General features: G+C 53.9%; 3 protein-coding genes across 3 annotated transcripts; all 3 read left to right on the forward strand.

The window, feature by feature from the left end:
* The first annotated feature begins 2303 nt into the window (after window positions 1-2303).
* Window positions 2304-3562, forward strand: BX661DRAFT_56403 (uncharacterized protein). The gene has a single exon (XM_051539270.1). It carries the CDS (start codon window positions 2427-2429, stop codon window positions 3390-3392), a length of 966 nt encoding a protein of 321 aa, XP_051389701.1. The 5' UTR covers window positions 2304-2426; the 3' UTR covers window positions 3393-3562.
* Window positions 3563-4913: 1351 nt separating this feature from the next.
* BX661DRAFT_186722 (uncharacterized protein) lies at window positions 4914-8009 on the forward strand. Its single transcript, XM_051537086.1, has 6 exons — window positions 4914-5691; window positions 5742-6275; window positions 6423-6682; window positions 6745-6941; window positions 7054-7747; window positions 7776-8009. Exons 1-6 carry the CDS (start codon window positions 5006-5008, stop codon window positions 7787-7789), a joined length of 2385 nt encoding a protein of 794 aa, XP_051389702.1. The 5' UTR covers window positions 4914-5005; the 3' UTR covers window positions 7790-8009.
* Window positions 8010-11559: 3550 nt separating this feature from the next.
* Window positions 11560-12770, forward strand: BX661DRAFT_186724 (uncharacterized protein). Its single transcript, XM_051537087.1, has 3 exons — window positions 11560-12051; window positions 12081-12316; window positions 12471-12770. Exons 1-3 carry the CDS (start codon window positions 11818-11820, stop codon window positions 12727-12729), a joined length of 729 nt encoding a protein of 242 aa, XP_051389703.1. The 5' UTR covers window positions 11560-11817; the 3' UTR covers window positions 12730-12770.
* Window positions 12771-15030: the final 2260 nt, after the last annotated feature.

Raw genomic sequence — 15030 nt, forward strand, 5'->3', positions numbered from 1 at the left:
GCTGGGGAGCCAATTGCAGAGACCCCGGCAGTCAAGGATAGCACCGAGAAAGAGTTTGCTGCTGAGGATCAAACCGCTGAAAAGCCAGCTGTTGAAGCGCCAACAGATACCTCCAACGGTGGACCCATCCCAGGCACAGCGCTTGAGTCAGGAGGTCTTAGTCCCCTCGAGGCCAAGCTGCCCGGTCTTGATAAGGCGACCCCGCTCGGCAAGCGGCTAGCATCGTCGCCCTTCCTTCAGGCCGACCGTCAGCTCGGACAAGGCTCGGGATCGGCAGTGAAAAAGGTTGGGCGTTTGAAGTCACCCTTCCTTGGCAATGACTTGGAAGATTGCGTTCCCATGGCGCTTGCGGCAGTTGCCCATGTACCGCTGCGCCATCATGTTAGCGAGAATAGCAGAGCGGCAACTGACGCAGAAGGCGAGGTCAAGTCACTGAACATTGGGGCTGGTCTGTCCATTGGTAACGTAGACGCCCTGGCGAAAGATGTGGAGGAGCGCTCATCAGAGCGGTTGATGAATCCAACAGCAAAGCGGCCGAGACTGAGGATCCAAAGGCCGAGGAGGTGGCTGAAACAACGACCAAAGAAGCAAAGGATGAGGAGAAGATTGAGAAGGCAGTTGAAACGACGACCAAAGAAGTGGAGACCAAGGAGGCAGCTGGAACAGCGACGGAGGATCCGAAGACTGAGGAGACCGCGCCCGCAGTTACTGACCCAGTTGAAACCAAGGCAAGCACAGTTGGCAAACCTCCCAACACGCCCCAGTCGCGCACTGCGCCAACCTCGACTCCTGAATCGGCTACAGTGGCCAGGGGCATGCGCAAAACATCTGTACCAGGGCCTGCCGGCGGCAATGCACCATCCACCGTTTCTCCCTTGGCGGCGGCTCGGCGCGGGACTATTGGAGTAGCGACGCCACTTTCATCACGGACCAGGACCACGTCATCGACTCTAGGAGCTCCGGGAGCCGCTGCCAGAACACCCACCAGGCCGGCTGGAACGACACCAGCAACCTCCCGTACCGCGTCTGCTGGCAGTGTTGCCAGGGCACCCTCGGCCAACGGCACCACTGCTGCACCAGCAGTTGGAACTGTCCGTCGTGCGCCTGCAGTGTCAGCAACATCATCATCGGCTAGGAGCACGACTGCAACCAGGCCTGTAGCAACAGCAGCAGCAGCAGTACCGCTTACAGCAGGGAGATCTACCACTAGGCGTATGGCGACTACGGACACGGTCTCCACCCGGACACCGACAGATGTATCGGTATCAACTCTTCGGACGCGCCCTGTCGCAGGGGCATTATCGACGCGGGCTGCCAGACCTGCTGCTGCCGCTGGAGCAGCAGCTTCAGCTTTGGATTCAATGCCTGGTTCTGGCCCTACGAGGCCCAGGGTTGTCACCCCTGCCTCTCCTACCACAGCCTCTTCAGTCAGGCGTCCATTGGTGAGGGCACCTGTTGGCGGCGGGCCAGCACCCGCGAGGACGGCAGCATCCGACGCAGCGGCAGCTAGGCGCGCTTTAGTGAATGGGCCGGGCGCTGGCCCTGCTACGAGTGGCACGCGCCCTGTGCCGGTGTGCCGGCCTACATCATCAACAGGTTCAGCGACTGCGCCTGCAGGTCCAACCTCGACACGCCCTGTTTCAACGGTAGGTGCTGCTTTGCGCGTCAGACCGGCGCCGACATTGGCATCGGGATCGTCACGGCAAGTGGCACAACGCCGAGACCGGCAGTTGCTAGACCAACGGCAGGCAGACCAACGGTGACAAGGCCGGCGGGCACTGCCGATGCTGCTAGACTAACAGCGGGCAGAGCAATATTGACGAGGCCGGCGGGTGCTGCGGGTGCTGGCACTGTCAGACCGACGGCGGGCAGGTCGACGTTGGCCAGAACTGGGGCGACACCCGCGCCAACGACCAGAAAGCCCCGTTGCCGGCAGTGGCACGGCGTCCAGTGCGGGCTGCTCCAGTAAGCGATGCAACTTTAGCCTCCGAGGCTGTGGTTTCCGAGTCTGTCGAGGTCTCTGACCCTGCTGCCAGCGAAGATGCTGAAGATGCTGGAAAGGCTGAGCCTGCTGTTGCTGGTGAAGACGACGCTGTTGCTGACGCCGATGGCCCCGCAACTGTTGGCGACGACGATGTGTCGGGTGAGAAGTAAATTGGTTGGATTGGCACGTGTGCATAAACAGGCAGAGCGTGGGCTGCTTTTCGTCCTTCTAGACTGGTCAGGCGTGTGGGTAGAGCGCGCACGTTTGTATATAGTGCTGAGCAGTGTTTTTTCTGTCTTCTGTTTTCCTTTTGATCAAAAAAATTATATAAAGAATTTACACTTTCTTGTCCCTATTTTGTTATATTTTTGATATTTCTCAAGCTAATTCACAGCCGACCATAAAAAGCTTACACACAAATGATGGCGTTTGACCCGACGATATGCGGGGAGGTGCCGTCGTCGCAGAATACGGTGCTGACGGCGCTGCTGTGCGTGGGGACGTTTCTGTCGTACCTGCCGCAGCACATCAAGATCCTGCAGCGGCGGTCGAGCGACGGGCTCAGCCCATACTTCATTCTGCTGGGAACAGTGGGTGCAGGTCAAACATTACCAACATCATCCTGCTGCAGTTTATCGTGCTGCAGTGCTGCACAGTGCAGACGGCGGGGCAGTGCGTGGCCAGCCTGCTGGGCATTGCGCAGGTGTGCATCCAGGGCCTGATGTTCTACGTGACGTTCGTGCTGTTTATGTGGTTCTTCCCGGCGCAGAGCAAGTACGAGGCAGTTGGCGAGGGCGAGGGGGCCGAGAGCCAGGCGCTGCTGCGACAGGCTGCCAGCAAGCGGCCAAAGTCAGTTGAGTGGCGGACGGCGCTGTGGGTGGCGGCGGCGGTGACCGCGCACGCGGCAGTGTGCCTGGCAATGAGTGGGCTGCTGGTGGTGGCTGTGGGGCCGTACGCTGGGCCGACGCGCACGTGGGCCAGCCTGCTAGGGCTGTTCAGCCTGTGCCTGACGTGCCTGCAGTTCTTCCCGCAGATCATCAAGACGTGGCGCGCGCAGGCTGTCGGCGCGCTGAGCATCCCGATGATGATGATGCAGACGCCAGGCGGCTTTGTGTTTGCGTACTCTATTGCCATCCGCCCGGGCGTCAACTGGTCGAGCTGGATCTCGACGTTCGTCGCTGCCGTGCTGCAGGGTGTGCTGCTGGCCATTTGCCTAATGTTCGAGCGCAAGGAGGCTGCGCAGGCGAGGGCTGCAGCGGAATTGGGACCAGCGCCAGCGCCAGAATCAGCATCAGCATCAACGCCAGCACCAGCATCAGCATCAGCATCAGCGCCAGTATCAGAACCAGCGCCAGCGCCAGCGTCAGAGGCATCGCCACTGCTTCTGTCGACAGCGACGACGGCGTAGCGCTTCGCGCAGACTGGCTTTTGCAGCATTCTCCTTTATCAGTATCACGTGCGGGCATTCTCAGCTCTCAGTTCCCATTGGCCATTTGTGCAGGATGCATTTTTGTCGCATTTCTGTGCACTTTCGCGCATTTTTCGAGTTTCGACGGACGAAAGCGAAAGTCGTTTCGCCAAACATTTTTCCACTCTTTTCTCTCCAGGTTGTGTTTACATTTAACTTTGTTATACTTTGCTTTTGGACAGCCTATTTGGGTTTTCCCACTCTACTCTGGTTATTTACTCTCTTCTTTTCCCTGGGCGCAATTACAGCTGCAAATTCATCATTAAAGACAATGCGAGAATGGCTGACTTACTTTTATTCCTCTCTACGCTTGCAGTCACAGCCACAGTCGCACTCGCACGTGCAAATGAGCATACAGCCAATGCGGCGGCGTTTCTGGCCGACATGAAGCGCAGCAATGAGGTCGAGAGCGACCACCGCAACATCATGACGCCTGAGTTTCTGCAATTCTGCGTGGTCACCCGCGAACACATCGTATGCTGCGCTGCGTACCTGGTCCTGTTTGTGGGATCGTACGTGGCTGTGGCGCGGGCGACCAAGCCGCAGCCGCAGCCGCAGCCGCACCCGAAGCAGGAGGCACGGCGCCGCTTTTTGGTTGCGCCGTACGCGTCGGCGTTCCGCGCGCGGCAGGTTGCGCTGGTTGTGGCGGCGGCCGGGCTGGCAGCGGCGCTGCTGACGGGCGTGCTGGTCGCTGCGACGGTTGCACTGGCCAACGCGATGGACCACCTGCCGCGCACAGCGCCATTGTGGCGCCTGTGGCTGCTGCCGGCGACGCTGCTAGGCCCGGGCGGATCCGGATCCGGATCCGGATCGTGGGCCGACGCCGGCGCCAGCTCGGACTTTCCTCCGGTGCTGCGGCGGCTGTGGCAGTACCAGTCGGTCGCCAGCGTCGGCACGGCGGCGTTCGTCGTGCCTATGGGCGTGCTGTTTGAAGGCACGCCGCGCCGCGCGCCCACGCTCCGGCGGCTGCGCATTGCGCTGCTGCGCTGGGGCCTCGGCGCCGCGCTGCTGCTAGGTGCGTGGCGCGCGATCATTGGCGGGCGTGGCGGGCGCGGGGCCACGCTGCGCTATGCCGTGCACCACGCCGGCTGCGTGTGCGGTGCGCTGCCGGCTGTGCTTGCGCTGGTGCCGCGCGGCACATGGGCGCTGTTTGCGTGGCTGCACGGCTGCGTCGGCCGCCGCCGCGACGAGGCACGCGTTGCGCAGGCGCGCTACCGCCGGCTGCGGCTCGAGCGAGCGCGAATTGAGTTGCGGCTCGAGCAGGCCATTGGCTCGTGGCGCGGCGGGGCGCAGGCCGCCGGGACAGCCTCAGCGAGCCGGAGCTGGAACTAGAACCGGAGCCGCTTGGTGTGCGGCCGCGCAACTCCAACTTTGCGCTTGGGGGCCGCGGCCGCGTGGCTGGCAGCCGGCCGCGCGGCGCGTCGGCGCTGAGCCTGCCGCCGGTGGCGCTGCCGCCGCCGTCGCCGCTGCTCCGCGGATCGGCCCGGTTTGCAGCTCCGGCGCACAGCCGCACGGCGTCGCTCACGCTGCGCGGCTCGCGGTCGCTGGCCACCATGCCCGAGCCGGACGCGCCTAGCGACGAGCCCGCGTCCAGCGACGACGACTTTGGCACAGCGGCCCAGTCGCTGCGGCGACGCGAGCGCGAGCGCGAGCGCGAGATGCAGCGGCTGTCGCGGCAGATCCGAAAGTACCACGCGCAGCTGCTGTTTGTGCGCGGCGAGATGGCGCGCACCGAGCGCAGCGGGCTGCTGAAGGTGCCGGCGGACGGGTCCGGATCTGGGTCCGGGTCTGGATCTGGCGCTGGCGCTGCCGTCAGCCTCGTCGGCAGCGTGTCGGCCGCCGTGCTAGTGGCCACCACGGCGCTGTGCTGGCTGCTGGTGGTGGTGCAGGTTGGCCGTGGCGCGCTGAGCGCCATATTCGTCGGCGCGCCCGACCTGACGCACGCCTTTGAGTACTTCCAGGCGCGCGAGGAGGGCGCGGCCGCCGAGATGCCACTGGAGACCGCGCCGCCGCTCGTGCCGCACATGCTGGCCACGGCGTGCCAGCTGCTGTCGGCCGCGCTGCTGTTTGTCGTCGTCATGTTCGGGCTGCTGTCGATGGGCGCGTCGGTCGAGGACTCGGTGCACCCGCTGCGCTTCCTCGCGTCGTCGTATGCCGCCGTGCTGCTGCGCGCGCGCCAGTGGGACTGCCTGCCGCGCCTGCTGCTGCACCCCACCGTGCTGGCTGCCATCGACCCATCGTGCCCAATTTGGTGCTGCCCGACCCGTCACTGCCCGACCCGGCTCCCAGCCCGCACGTGTCGCGGCTGTTCTTCTCGTCGGGCGCTGACCTCGCCAGCTTCTACCGCCACCTGCAGCGCCAGGCAGCAGCGTCGCCGGCTGCCCACACGCTGCTGCTGCCCGGCGGCATCCAGCCTGAGCGCGCGCTGAAGGCACGCATGTGGGGCCGCCGCGTCTTCCTGCTTCTTGACCGCCACGCGCGCCCCGTGTCTCCGACGCTGCTGCTAGCGTACGTGTGGATCGTCTGCAGCCTGGCCATGACGTGGCCCAGCGTCCTGCGCACCGCTGGGCTCATCTCCGAGCGCGCGTACGTGCTTCCAGTTGCATCGCTTGTCGAGCCGCTGTGGGCCGCGCCTAGCCTCGAGCCGATGCTGGACCTCGGCCGCCGCGAGCTTGATATGGAGCCAATTGTCGTCCAGCCGCTGGATCTCGACGTCCACCCCCAGATTCAAATCCAGCAGCAGCTGTTGGCACAGCCGGCCGCCAGCATGTGCGCTGCGAGTCACTTCAAGAGCGAGGTGGCAGCCACGCCTGCGTCTTCCTCGTCTTTCAAAGCACGGCCGCGGAGTACGGTTCCGACTCTCGTCCGACTCTTTCACCGCAGCAAACACAACTCTTACGGACGCCGATTTGCCGGCCTTGGCTGTCGAGCGCATTGTTTCCCGCCGCATCCTGCTGCAATCGCTCGAAGCCGACTCGCTGCCGCGCCTCTTGTACGCGTGGCGCTGCGGCTGGCGCGCCGTGTGTCGTCGCACGCGCACATCTCGCTGGGGTATGCCGTGTGGTGGCTGTGGCCGGACCTCATTGTGCCCGTTTCGCCTGCCACTGTTGATCTGCAGCTGGGCTACACGCCCCATGCGCCGGCTCTGCCCGTGTCGCTGTCCACGTTTGCCCTGTCGCCTGCGTACTCTGAGTGGTACGCCATGCTCCGCCGCCTGGAGCTGCAAACACGTGGCTGCCACAGGCCGACGACGGCACTCCGCTTGTGCTGCGCCCTGTCTACCAAAGTCAAGATCTGAACCAGAGCCAGACCATAAGATTGCCTGGTGATGCTCAGGCACAGCGCTCCAAGCGCTGGCTCACATCGCTGCTCGAGACCATCATGCATGGCGCCCGCTCCGTTGCGGCATTCTTCTACTCTGTCGCCGCCGCTCTCCTGAATCGCATATGGATGCTGGCTGGGCGCGCAGCCCATGCTGCTGTCCACACTGTCTCTCTGCGCCTTCGCGGCACAGCAATCGGCCTGCGCTGGCTGCCATTTCTTTGCAAGTAAGCATTGCTGGGCAGAGATGCCTTTCTGCGGTCTCTATGGTTGGGTCGAGGCCCTGCGCCCGATCTGGCGCCACGCCTCACTTGCTGCCACTGGTCTGTCCAGCAGCGTGGCGTACGTTGTCTCGCGCGCCATCCCTCTGGTCATCGGCTTTGGTCAGCAACAGCAGTCGCAGCAACAGTCGCAGCAATTGGCAAAGTCCAACATGTTGCTGGTGCTGGAGAACGGCATTTACAGCATGGTTCCGTCGATATTCGTCCCTGGATTTTGGGAGGCCGCCACTGCCCAGCACTCTCCGGCCCTTCAGCGCTTGCGCCCTGAGCTATGGCCGCATCTGTTTGAGTGCACTGATTCTGCTGCTGCTGGTGCTTGCATCAAGGATGCCGCGGAACTATTGCCATCCGAACGCACAGTCGACACTGCTCATTCTGGCATTGGCAGCAAACTGACCCTTGTTCCCTTGCAAAGGCGACCTGTCTCGGTGCCGCAGCATGCTGACCATCTCCTTGCATCTATTTCGAAACCTGATTCGGACACTGCATTATCGTTACCATTGGTACCGTCATCTTCCAAGAGCGACAGGTCCATTGACCACTCACAGTCTGACTCCGAGGCTGCTGCTTCAGCTATCATTGCTGGTGGCCAAGACCATGCCGTCAATGTCCGCCCTGTGCGCAAGATCTGGTCAACGCTGGACTGGGTGCTGGCCGTCTACAGAGTTGTTTTGGGCCTGCTTGCCTGCGTCTGTTTTTGGACCTTCCAGGTCCTCCAGAGTCTTTGCCTTTTGATTTCGCTACTGCCTTCATCCATGCCAGTCACCATCCTCTCCCCCTAATGATGATGACGATACAACACCATCGCCCTCCATCACCAGCTTATATTTGCGGCATTTATATTTGAATGCCGCGTGCGCCCTTTCTACTTTTTTCTTTCTTTTTTCCTTCGTGTTTTGGTGTGTCCGACAGTTAATGCTCTTTTTCTATTTCTTTTCTTTTTGAGCTTTATCATTTTTTGTAAATAAATATTCTTTTTTCTATCTTTTCTTTACTTGTCAATTGTGGTCGTATTCATTTGTTACTTGGATTCACCTCACAGCATTGGGCATAGACAGCAGGAATATTATTTAAACCCCCACAGTATCCATGGATCACAGCAGTATAGCCGCTACTGCCAGCACAAGCGGTGACAGCGCACAACAACTGTCGACGCTCCTGTCCACCTCCGTCACCACCCTTATTTCGACCGCAACTACCTCTATACTCAGCTCATTCACAGACACGACATCGACGCTAATCCCTGGTCCCCCTGACGACTCTTCAGAGCCGCTGCCAGAGGACGAGGAACGCGCTTCCTCTCAGGCGCTGCTTATCCTGGTCAGCCTCTAATAGCCGCACTCCTCACATCTTACTACCTGCAGCGTTGGAAAATCCGCGTCGTTCATGAAACAGTGCTGTCCATATTTGCCGGCATGTTTGTCGGGCTCATTCTGAGGTTCAGCACGGGAGAGTACATCAAGCGCATGGTCACCTTTGACCACACCGTTTTTTTCAACATGCTTCTGCCACCCATCATCCTCAACTGCGGCTACAACCTGCAAAAGACTTCTATAACGCGAAACATGGCGCCCGTGCTGACATTTGCATTTGTCGGCACCGTTGTGAGCGCAGTGGTCATTGGCATTCTGGTACAGATCTACTCGTTCACAGGCATAGAGAATATTGAGTTTTCTCTGCTCGACTCGCTGATGCTTGGCACTATTCTGTCGGCCACAGATCCAGTCACAATCCTGGCTGTCTTCGAGCAGCTGCGCGTGGATCCGAAGCTGTTTTCCATCATTTTTGGCGAAACGGTCTTCAACGACGCTGTGGCAATTGTACTTTTTGTCACACTGGGCAACCTGCGCTCAGCCGGACAAGACTTTACCATGGGCGCTATTCCGGGCATGCTCTCGTCGTTCATGTTTGTTTTTACCGCTTCGCTACTGGTCGGAATGGCAATGGGCGTGTTTATGTCGCTGCTGTGCAAGTACACGCGTCTGTACGAGTACCCGTCCATCGAGGCATCCTTGGTGCTTCTGCTGGCGTACCAGTCATACTTGTTTTCCAACGCCATCGAGCTCTCGGGCATTGTCTCGCTACTGTTCTGCGCTGCGACCATGCGCCACTACGCCTACCGATCGCTGTCCACAAAGAGCAAGCGGGCAACCCGCTATCTCTTCCACCTGCTGTCCGGTCTAGCTGAGAACTTTGTCTTCATATACCTGGGCATTTCACTGTTTACTGCTTCCGATGTGCTCTTCCGCCCCGTGTTTATTGTGTTTGTGATGATTGCCACCTGCATCTCGCGCTACTCGGCTATTTTCCCGCTGTCACGTGTGCTCAACGCTATATTCAAGTATCGCCATCCGTCAGCGCCCTCGTCGGCCCAACCTGTTACGCACGAGGAGCAGACCATGCTGTTTTGGGCGGATTGCGTGGTGCCGTGGCTGTTGCGCTGGCCAGCGAGGTTTCAGGCAAAAACGGCCCATTGTTGCGCACCACTGTTTGTGCGTGGTGTTCTCAGCGTGACGATATTTGGCGGCACAACACCCCAGGTTGTCCAGCTGCTTGGAATCAGGACCGGCGTTCCGCAGCCAGACTCTTCTGATGAGGACGATGATCTCGATGCTCGCGGCGCAGACTACGATGAGGACGACGAAGGAGATGATGACGAGGAAAATTGGCAGTCCCAGTGGCAGGCGGGAAACCGCGGCATAATCAACCTTGCGCCGCGCCAATTCCGCGACTCTTCGCCCAGTCCCAGCTTTGGCCCGACGCCACCAATCGCTGCCCTCCCGCTTGACAGCCAGATTCTGGATGTGGCGGCTGAAGATCTGAATGGCGAGTCTGCTGAACCAATTGCCATGCACCATCTCCCACAAGCATTCAGCCGATTTTCGTCGTCCTGGGCCGAGACCGGCGAATCCTGGATTGCGCGCATCAAGAACAGCTACAGGTCGTTCGATCGCTCGATGATATACGATATTGACCGCCATTATATCCAGCCAATGCTAACCAGGCAGCAAGAACTGGTGTCGAAGACACTGGGATCAAGGCATGGCCGTTCTGGTAGGAAATATAACCGCCGTCGCATGAATGCTCGCAATAATTATTTGTCACAGACTAGCCACACACGCTCGGTGTCTGATCTGCAGGGTGGTTCCGAACAAGGAATTAGGTCTAACTCGTGGTCCAACTATCATCCAGGCGATTCTGATAATGGCAATTGGGCATCAAGTGCCAATGGGAGCACGTCGGATGTCGGCAATAGCCCAAGCCACCAACGCGACCTACGGCCACTGTTGAAAAAGAGCACGTAATAAGTTATTAATTATCAATGACATATTGGCGCGTAGACCACGCGACCTTGTCATATCCGTTTTTTTGCATGTAGAAAATTAAAATAAAAAATCAGTTGTCACAAATATAAACGAATTCTTATGCTGCAGTATGATAGCCCTAACCATGCAAGTTTTTTCTACACATGCATCATGCAATGCGACAACAGCAGTCTGACAACAACAGAACAGATGTTTAGTCACACCCCCAAGTGCCTTTAGCTATTTAATTTGGTTTATATTTACTTGGGCTGTGAAATTATGAACGTATTTATAATAGTGTCCTATTTGCGTATTATCATATGCAAAGCTATACTGATAATATGTTACCAAGGTGCATAGCTTTTTATGCATGATATATGTTACAAGTAGTTGGAGAATTTAGAGTATTAGTTCTCTACGAGGAGAACATAGGACGGCGTCTTTTATCTCGTCCCTTCTATATGATCTCCACGTGGTTAAAACAAAAACAAACAATGTTGATTCCTTTGCTGTCAATACTTAAAACAACCTAAAGTTTGGCCAAGCCAATGTTTGGTGTGCATCAAAATCAATTGAAACAAATGTATACGCCAAAAATACAAGCCATACAAAATATTTAAAGGTTCGACACATGTAAATAATCCGAACAACCTGCTAATCTAAATTTAAAAAAAACCACAAACCAAATTTTTTAGTTGCCAAACTGTATGTGGTCAGTCCTGAAAATGCACATGTCATTACAAAGGGTGACGTATAAAGGAAAATTCTTGTTGTTTGAATATCAATGCGAATCAATCCACCATTTTCGCTTATCACTATTTAAAATAATAAATTTGATCATTTTCTACGGATCATTATTTTCAATTTTGTTTATTCGCTTGTATGCATAGTGTGCACTTTAAACCACTACAAACAGGTTGCTTCCTGTAAAATTAGCAAAAAAATGCGGACGAAAATTTATGTTTATTATCCAAGTTTTTATACCACTTCCATTTCAACACACCTGCATATGGTGGTTTTTTGAAGGAAAATATGACATTGCGACAATCCCAGCCACAAAGATTTCAGATATTGCTTGCATTCGACTGAATTTTTCAAAACAAATGATGGCCATGCTGTCTGAATTGTTTTCAAAAGCAACTGACAGAATAAAACTCCCCCTTTTGAAACGTGCCACATATATACGTTGTATCGCTCGCCTGTTTAATTTTTATGTTATTATCTCGATTTTTTTTTATTTTTTTTGTATATTAATCTGACCGCCCACTGACGGCTGACCAATTTATTACCTTTTTGTATAATGGAAATCAGCTCTCCTTTTCTGTCACCGAGAGCGAGCTGAACCGTGTAATTTCTAGCAAGCTGGCTAGGAACAGTGGACCCGCGAGGCCAGGCAGACATGACCATGTAATTATTATTGCGTCCGCGTACTGCCTTGACGTTCTGGCAGTAGTCTATATGCTGTGGAACAGAAAGTACCCACCGATCAAGTCCAAGAGTCCGATAATCATGGCCATGATGATGGCGATATCTATAATTTGGTTTGTTGGTGATCTCCAGGCTAATGGGCACGTGCCTTTGGCAGGTACTCCAATGACTAACTGCAAGGCTTTTGGGCTCTGGATGCGAATTTTGCTTGGCGTGTGCAGCTTGTGCGCCTTGACAACATTGAGGGCATATGGATTGTATCGCGTGTTTTTCCTGAATTTGCCGTACCATAGCTGGGACTTTATCTTCCTTTGCATTTACTTTCTTTGCCTAATTATTTTGGCATTGTCTTTCAGGTGCTCAAGCCCGAAATAACGACTATGTATATTGCGGCACTCGACCTCTGCAACCTACACACTTTGTACAAGGCAATTCTTTTTACGTTGCTTGCATTGACCTGGTTAATCTTGGTGTTTATTCATTGGAAGATACGCAGCATTAAAAGCTCATTTAACGAGAGTCGTGAAATGTTAACCAATTGTGTAATCATATTTGCTTGCATTATATATGCAATCGTCCTGAACTACGTGCGCCCACAGTATCCCGTAAACGTTTACCTGCGCTATTAACCACTTCCATTGACCACATCGGAACGCATTTGTTGTGGTGGCTTATTATGGCAGTTCCCTTGGCCAACTGTTGTTCAATCGGCAACGCTACCTCGAAAACTGGATCAACAAGCTGCGCAAGGACGGATTGCAGAGAATGTACGAATTCGACCCAGACACATTTGTTACGAATGGCCGAGAGTCGCTTTTGCTGACAAACACTGTTCTGGGCAAAACCGATGAGCAATTTTACCCGGTCCAAGATAGCATTTACGGATACAAGGACGCTGATTCTTCATACAAGTCAAATCTGGACTACCCCATGAATTCTTAACAGCCGTAGTTTTGGAATTAGCAGAAATTTGTTTGGGCAGAGCAATGAATGACATATGGCGCTATTCTGCATAATCTAATTGATTTCTTATTAAACAATTTTTACCTAATTAAAACGAATGATACTCGAAATGAAAATCCTATTCACCATGTCCATCCGGAAACAATATTTCGAATGTTGGACGAAAATGCCAAAAAGGATTAGCAAGATAGGCACGGCACCCATTTATGTATCATGGTTACTTAAAGTTCGTGTGTTTTCGTATAAAACTACTGAATTCTATCTTTTATAAAACAATCACCTCCTTGTTCAACTACACCCTGACACCTTTCAAACCATTGCCTGAAACAAACCCCGAAGGCATTGCGTGTCAGGGAATCGAGTTCAGACTCCCATGCATTTTTCACCACGTGAATGTCCTTTAAATCACAACCTCTGAGCTTGTTCTTGATATGCGGAAAAGGCCAAAAGGCACAAGGTGTTAGATCCGGGGAGTACGGGTTGTGCTTCAAGTTATTTCATCCCAGTCTGTGAAATGTGGTCCAACATATGCTTTGATTTGTGAGGTGGTGCATTGTTCTGGCGAAACACGATTCTGCTGGGGTTGGCGTTCTTGTGCATTTTTCCACTTGGAAACCATGGGATCGATGCCATTCTTGAGAAAGTATTCACTATCGACAGTGCGCAGTTTGATGTTAAGGTTAGCGTGGACAATACCAGTTTTGAAGAAGATAAGAGCAATAAGTTTGTCTTGACCAAAGTGCGAACGAACCTGGGCGGGTAGCATCTGATCTCCGATGACATATGCCTTGGCTGCCAAGCCATAAAATGGCGTGTTCAATTAGACATACGATTCGTTGCATGTAACAATGTTATATATATTTGTTCTGGACAAGCCGGTAAGTCCTCGATAAACTGTTAGCAAAACTCAATGCGCTTTGCCTTAAGCCCATCAGCGAGGGAATGAGGGACCAATAACTGGTGAACATTTATAGCTCAGATCATAACACAAGACATTTCGCATTGGTGTCACCAAACAATCGTACTGTTCAGCTAAATTCTCAGCTCTTGTATGTGGAAATTGGTCGATTGTCTTATGAATAGCGGCGCCATGAAGTTGTGCAATTTTGAGTTTCGGACGGCCGCTTCGGGCCCATCTTCAATATCTATGCGTCCACGCCTAAAACTGTTAACCCACCTTCTAACCGTTTGTATAGAAGGTGCGCCTGTGCCGTAATGCCGGTGTATAAGTTAATTAATACCAACCGCTTCTTTCCCTCTAAATAATGACATCTTATCAAATAACGATATTCGATATTTGCATTATTTTTAGGCAAAGTCATTTTTAAGAATTGTAAGTAGTAAAACTCAAAATCACAAAGTTGCACAGAAGAAAGAGGAGACGAGCTAGGAATGCACGTGGGTGTGGAACATGCTTCTACTTCTAAATCACGTTAATAAATATAAAAATGTCTGAATACAAAAAACAATTCACACGGGGCGAAAAAACCGTGAACTTTTAGTCATGGTAATAAAACCATTATAAACAAAACCGTATTTTTAGGCTATTGGAATCATGTGCACACCATATTTTTTCAAGTTTACAGATAGTGCTTTTTTGGCACAGTGACTTAGTGCGACTCATTACAAAAATAATAAAAAATCAAAAGCTACATGGGTTGTTATTTACAATAATCCCCTTGCATTGGGTAGCAGAGCTGCTTGTGTAGCCATTGAGGGGGGCATTGGTGCTGCTGTCCGAGGTTGGGGGAGTGCGTTGCGCATGGTAGTTGAGGCGGCTGTCCTGTATTAGAGCGTTGCAAATTTAAGCGTTCTGGTAAGCTCTTCTTCACCTGAATCAAACTGGAACCACTGGCACGCACCATGCCAGCGATTCTTGAATGTGCGGACGGCCATGAGATGTGAGATAGAGCAATGAAAGTCCTGTACGATGCGACTCATTACTGAGGTTTTAGCGACTAAACATGGCTCAGCTGTGTGGTTGATGTTGTCCATTAAAAGTTTGGCGTGCGTGCGGTAGATAAGTTTATAAATACGGCAGACAAACGTCTTATCTAAATTTGCTACACTATATGTGGACAATCAGAATAATTTTGATTGCGTAATTATTGCAAAGTGATGTTTTATCTGGAGCGCAAATCTGTTGAACTAGTCGGAATTTGCATTTATAAGACAAGCTATAAATATCAGCGCGGTTCTTTAATCCCCGTGATCCAGCTGAATGGGTGATTCCGGTTATACAAAGTAAAATGCCCGCTTAATTTATACTTTGCATATATT

This window comes from Kickxella alabastrina, assembly GCF_025024165.1.
Source record: "Kickxella alabastrina strain RSA 675 chromosome Unknown BX661scaffold_22, whole genome shotgun sequence".
NCBI classification, from domain to species: Eukaryota; Fungi; Kickxellomycota; class Kickxellomycetes; order Kickxellales; family Kickxellaceae; genus Kickxella; species Kickxella alabastrina.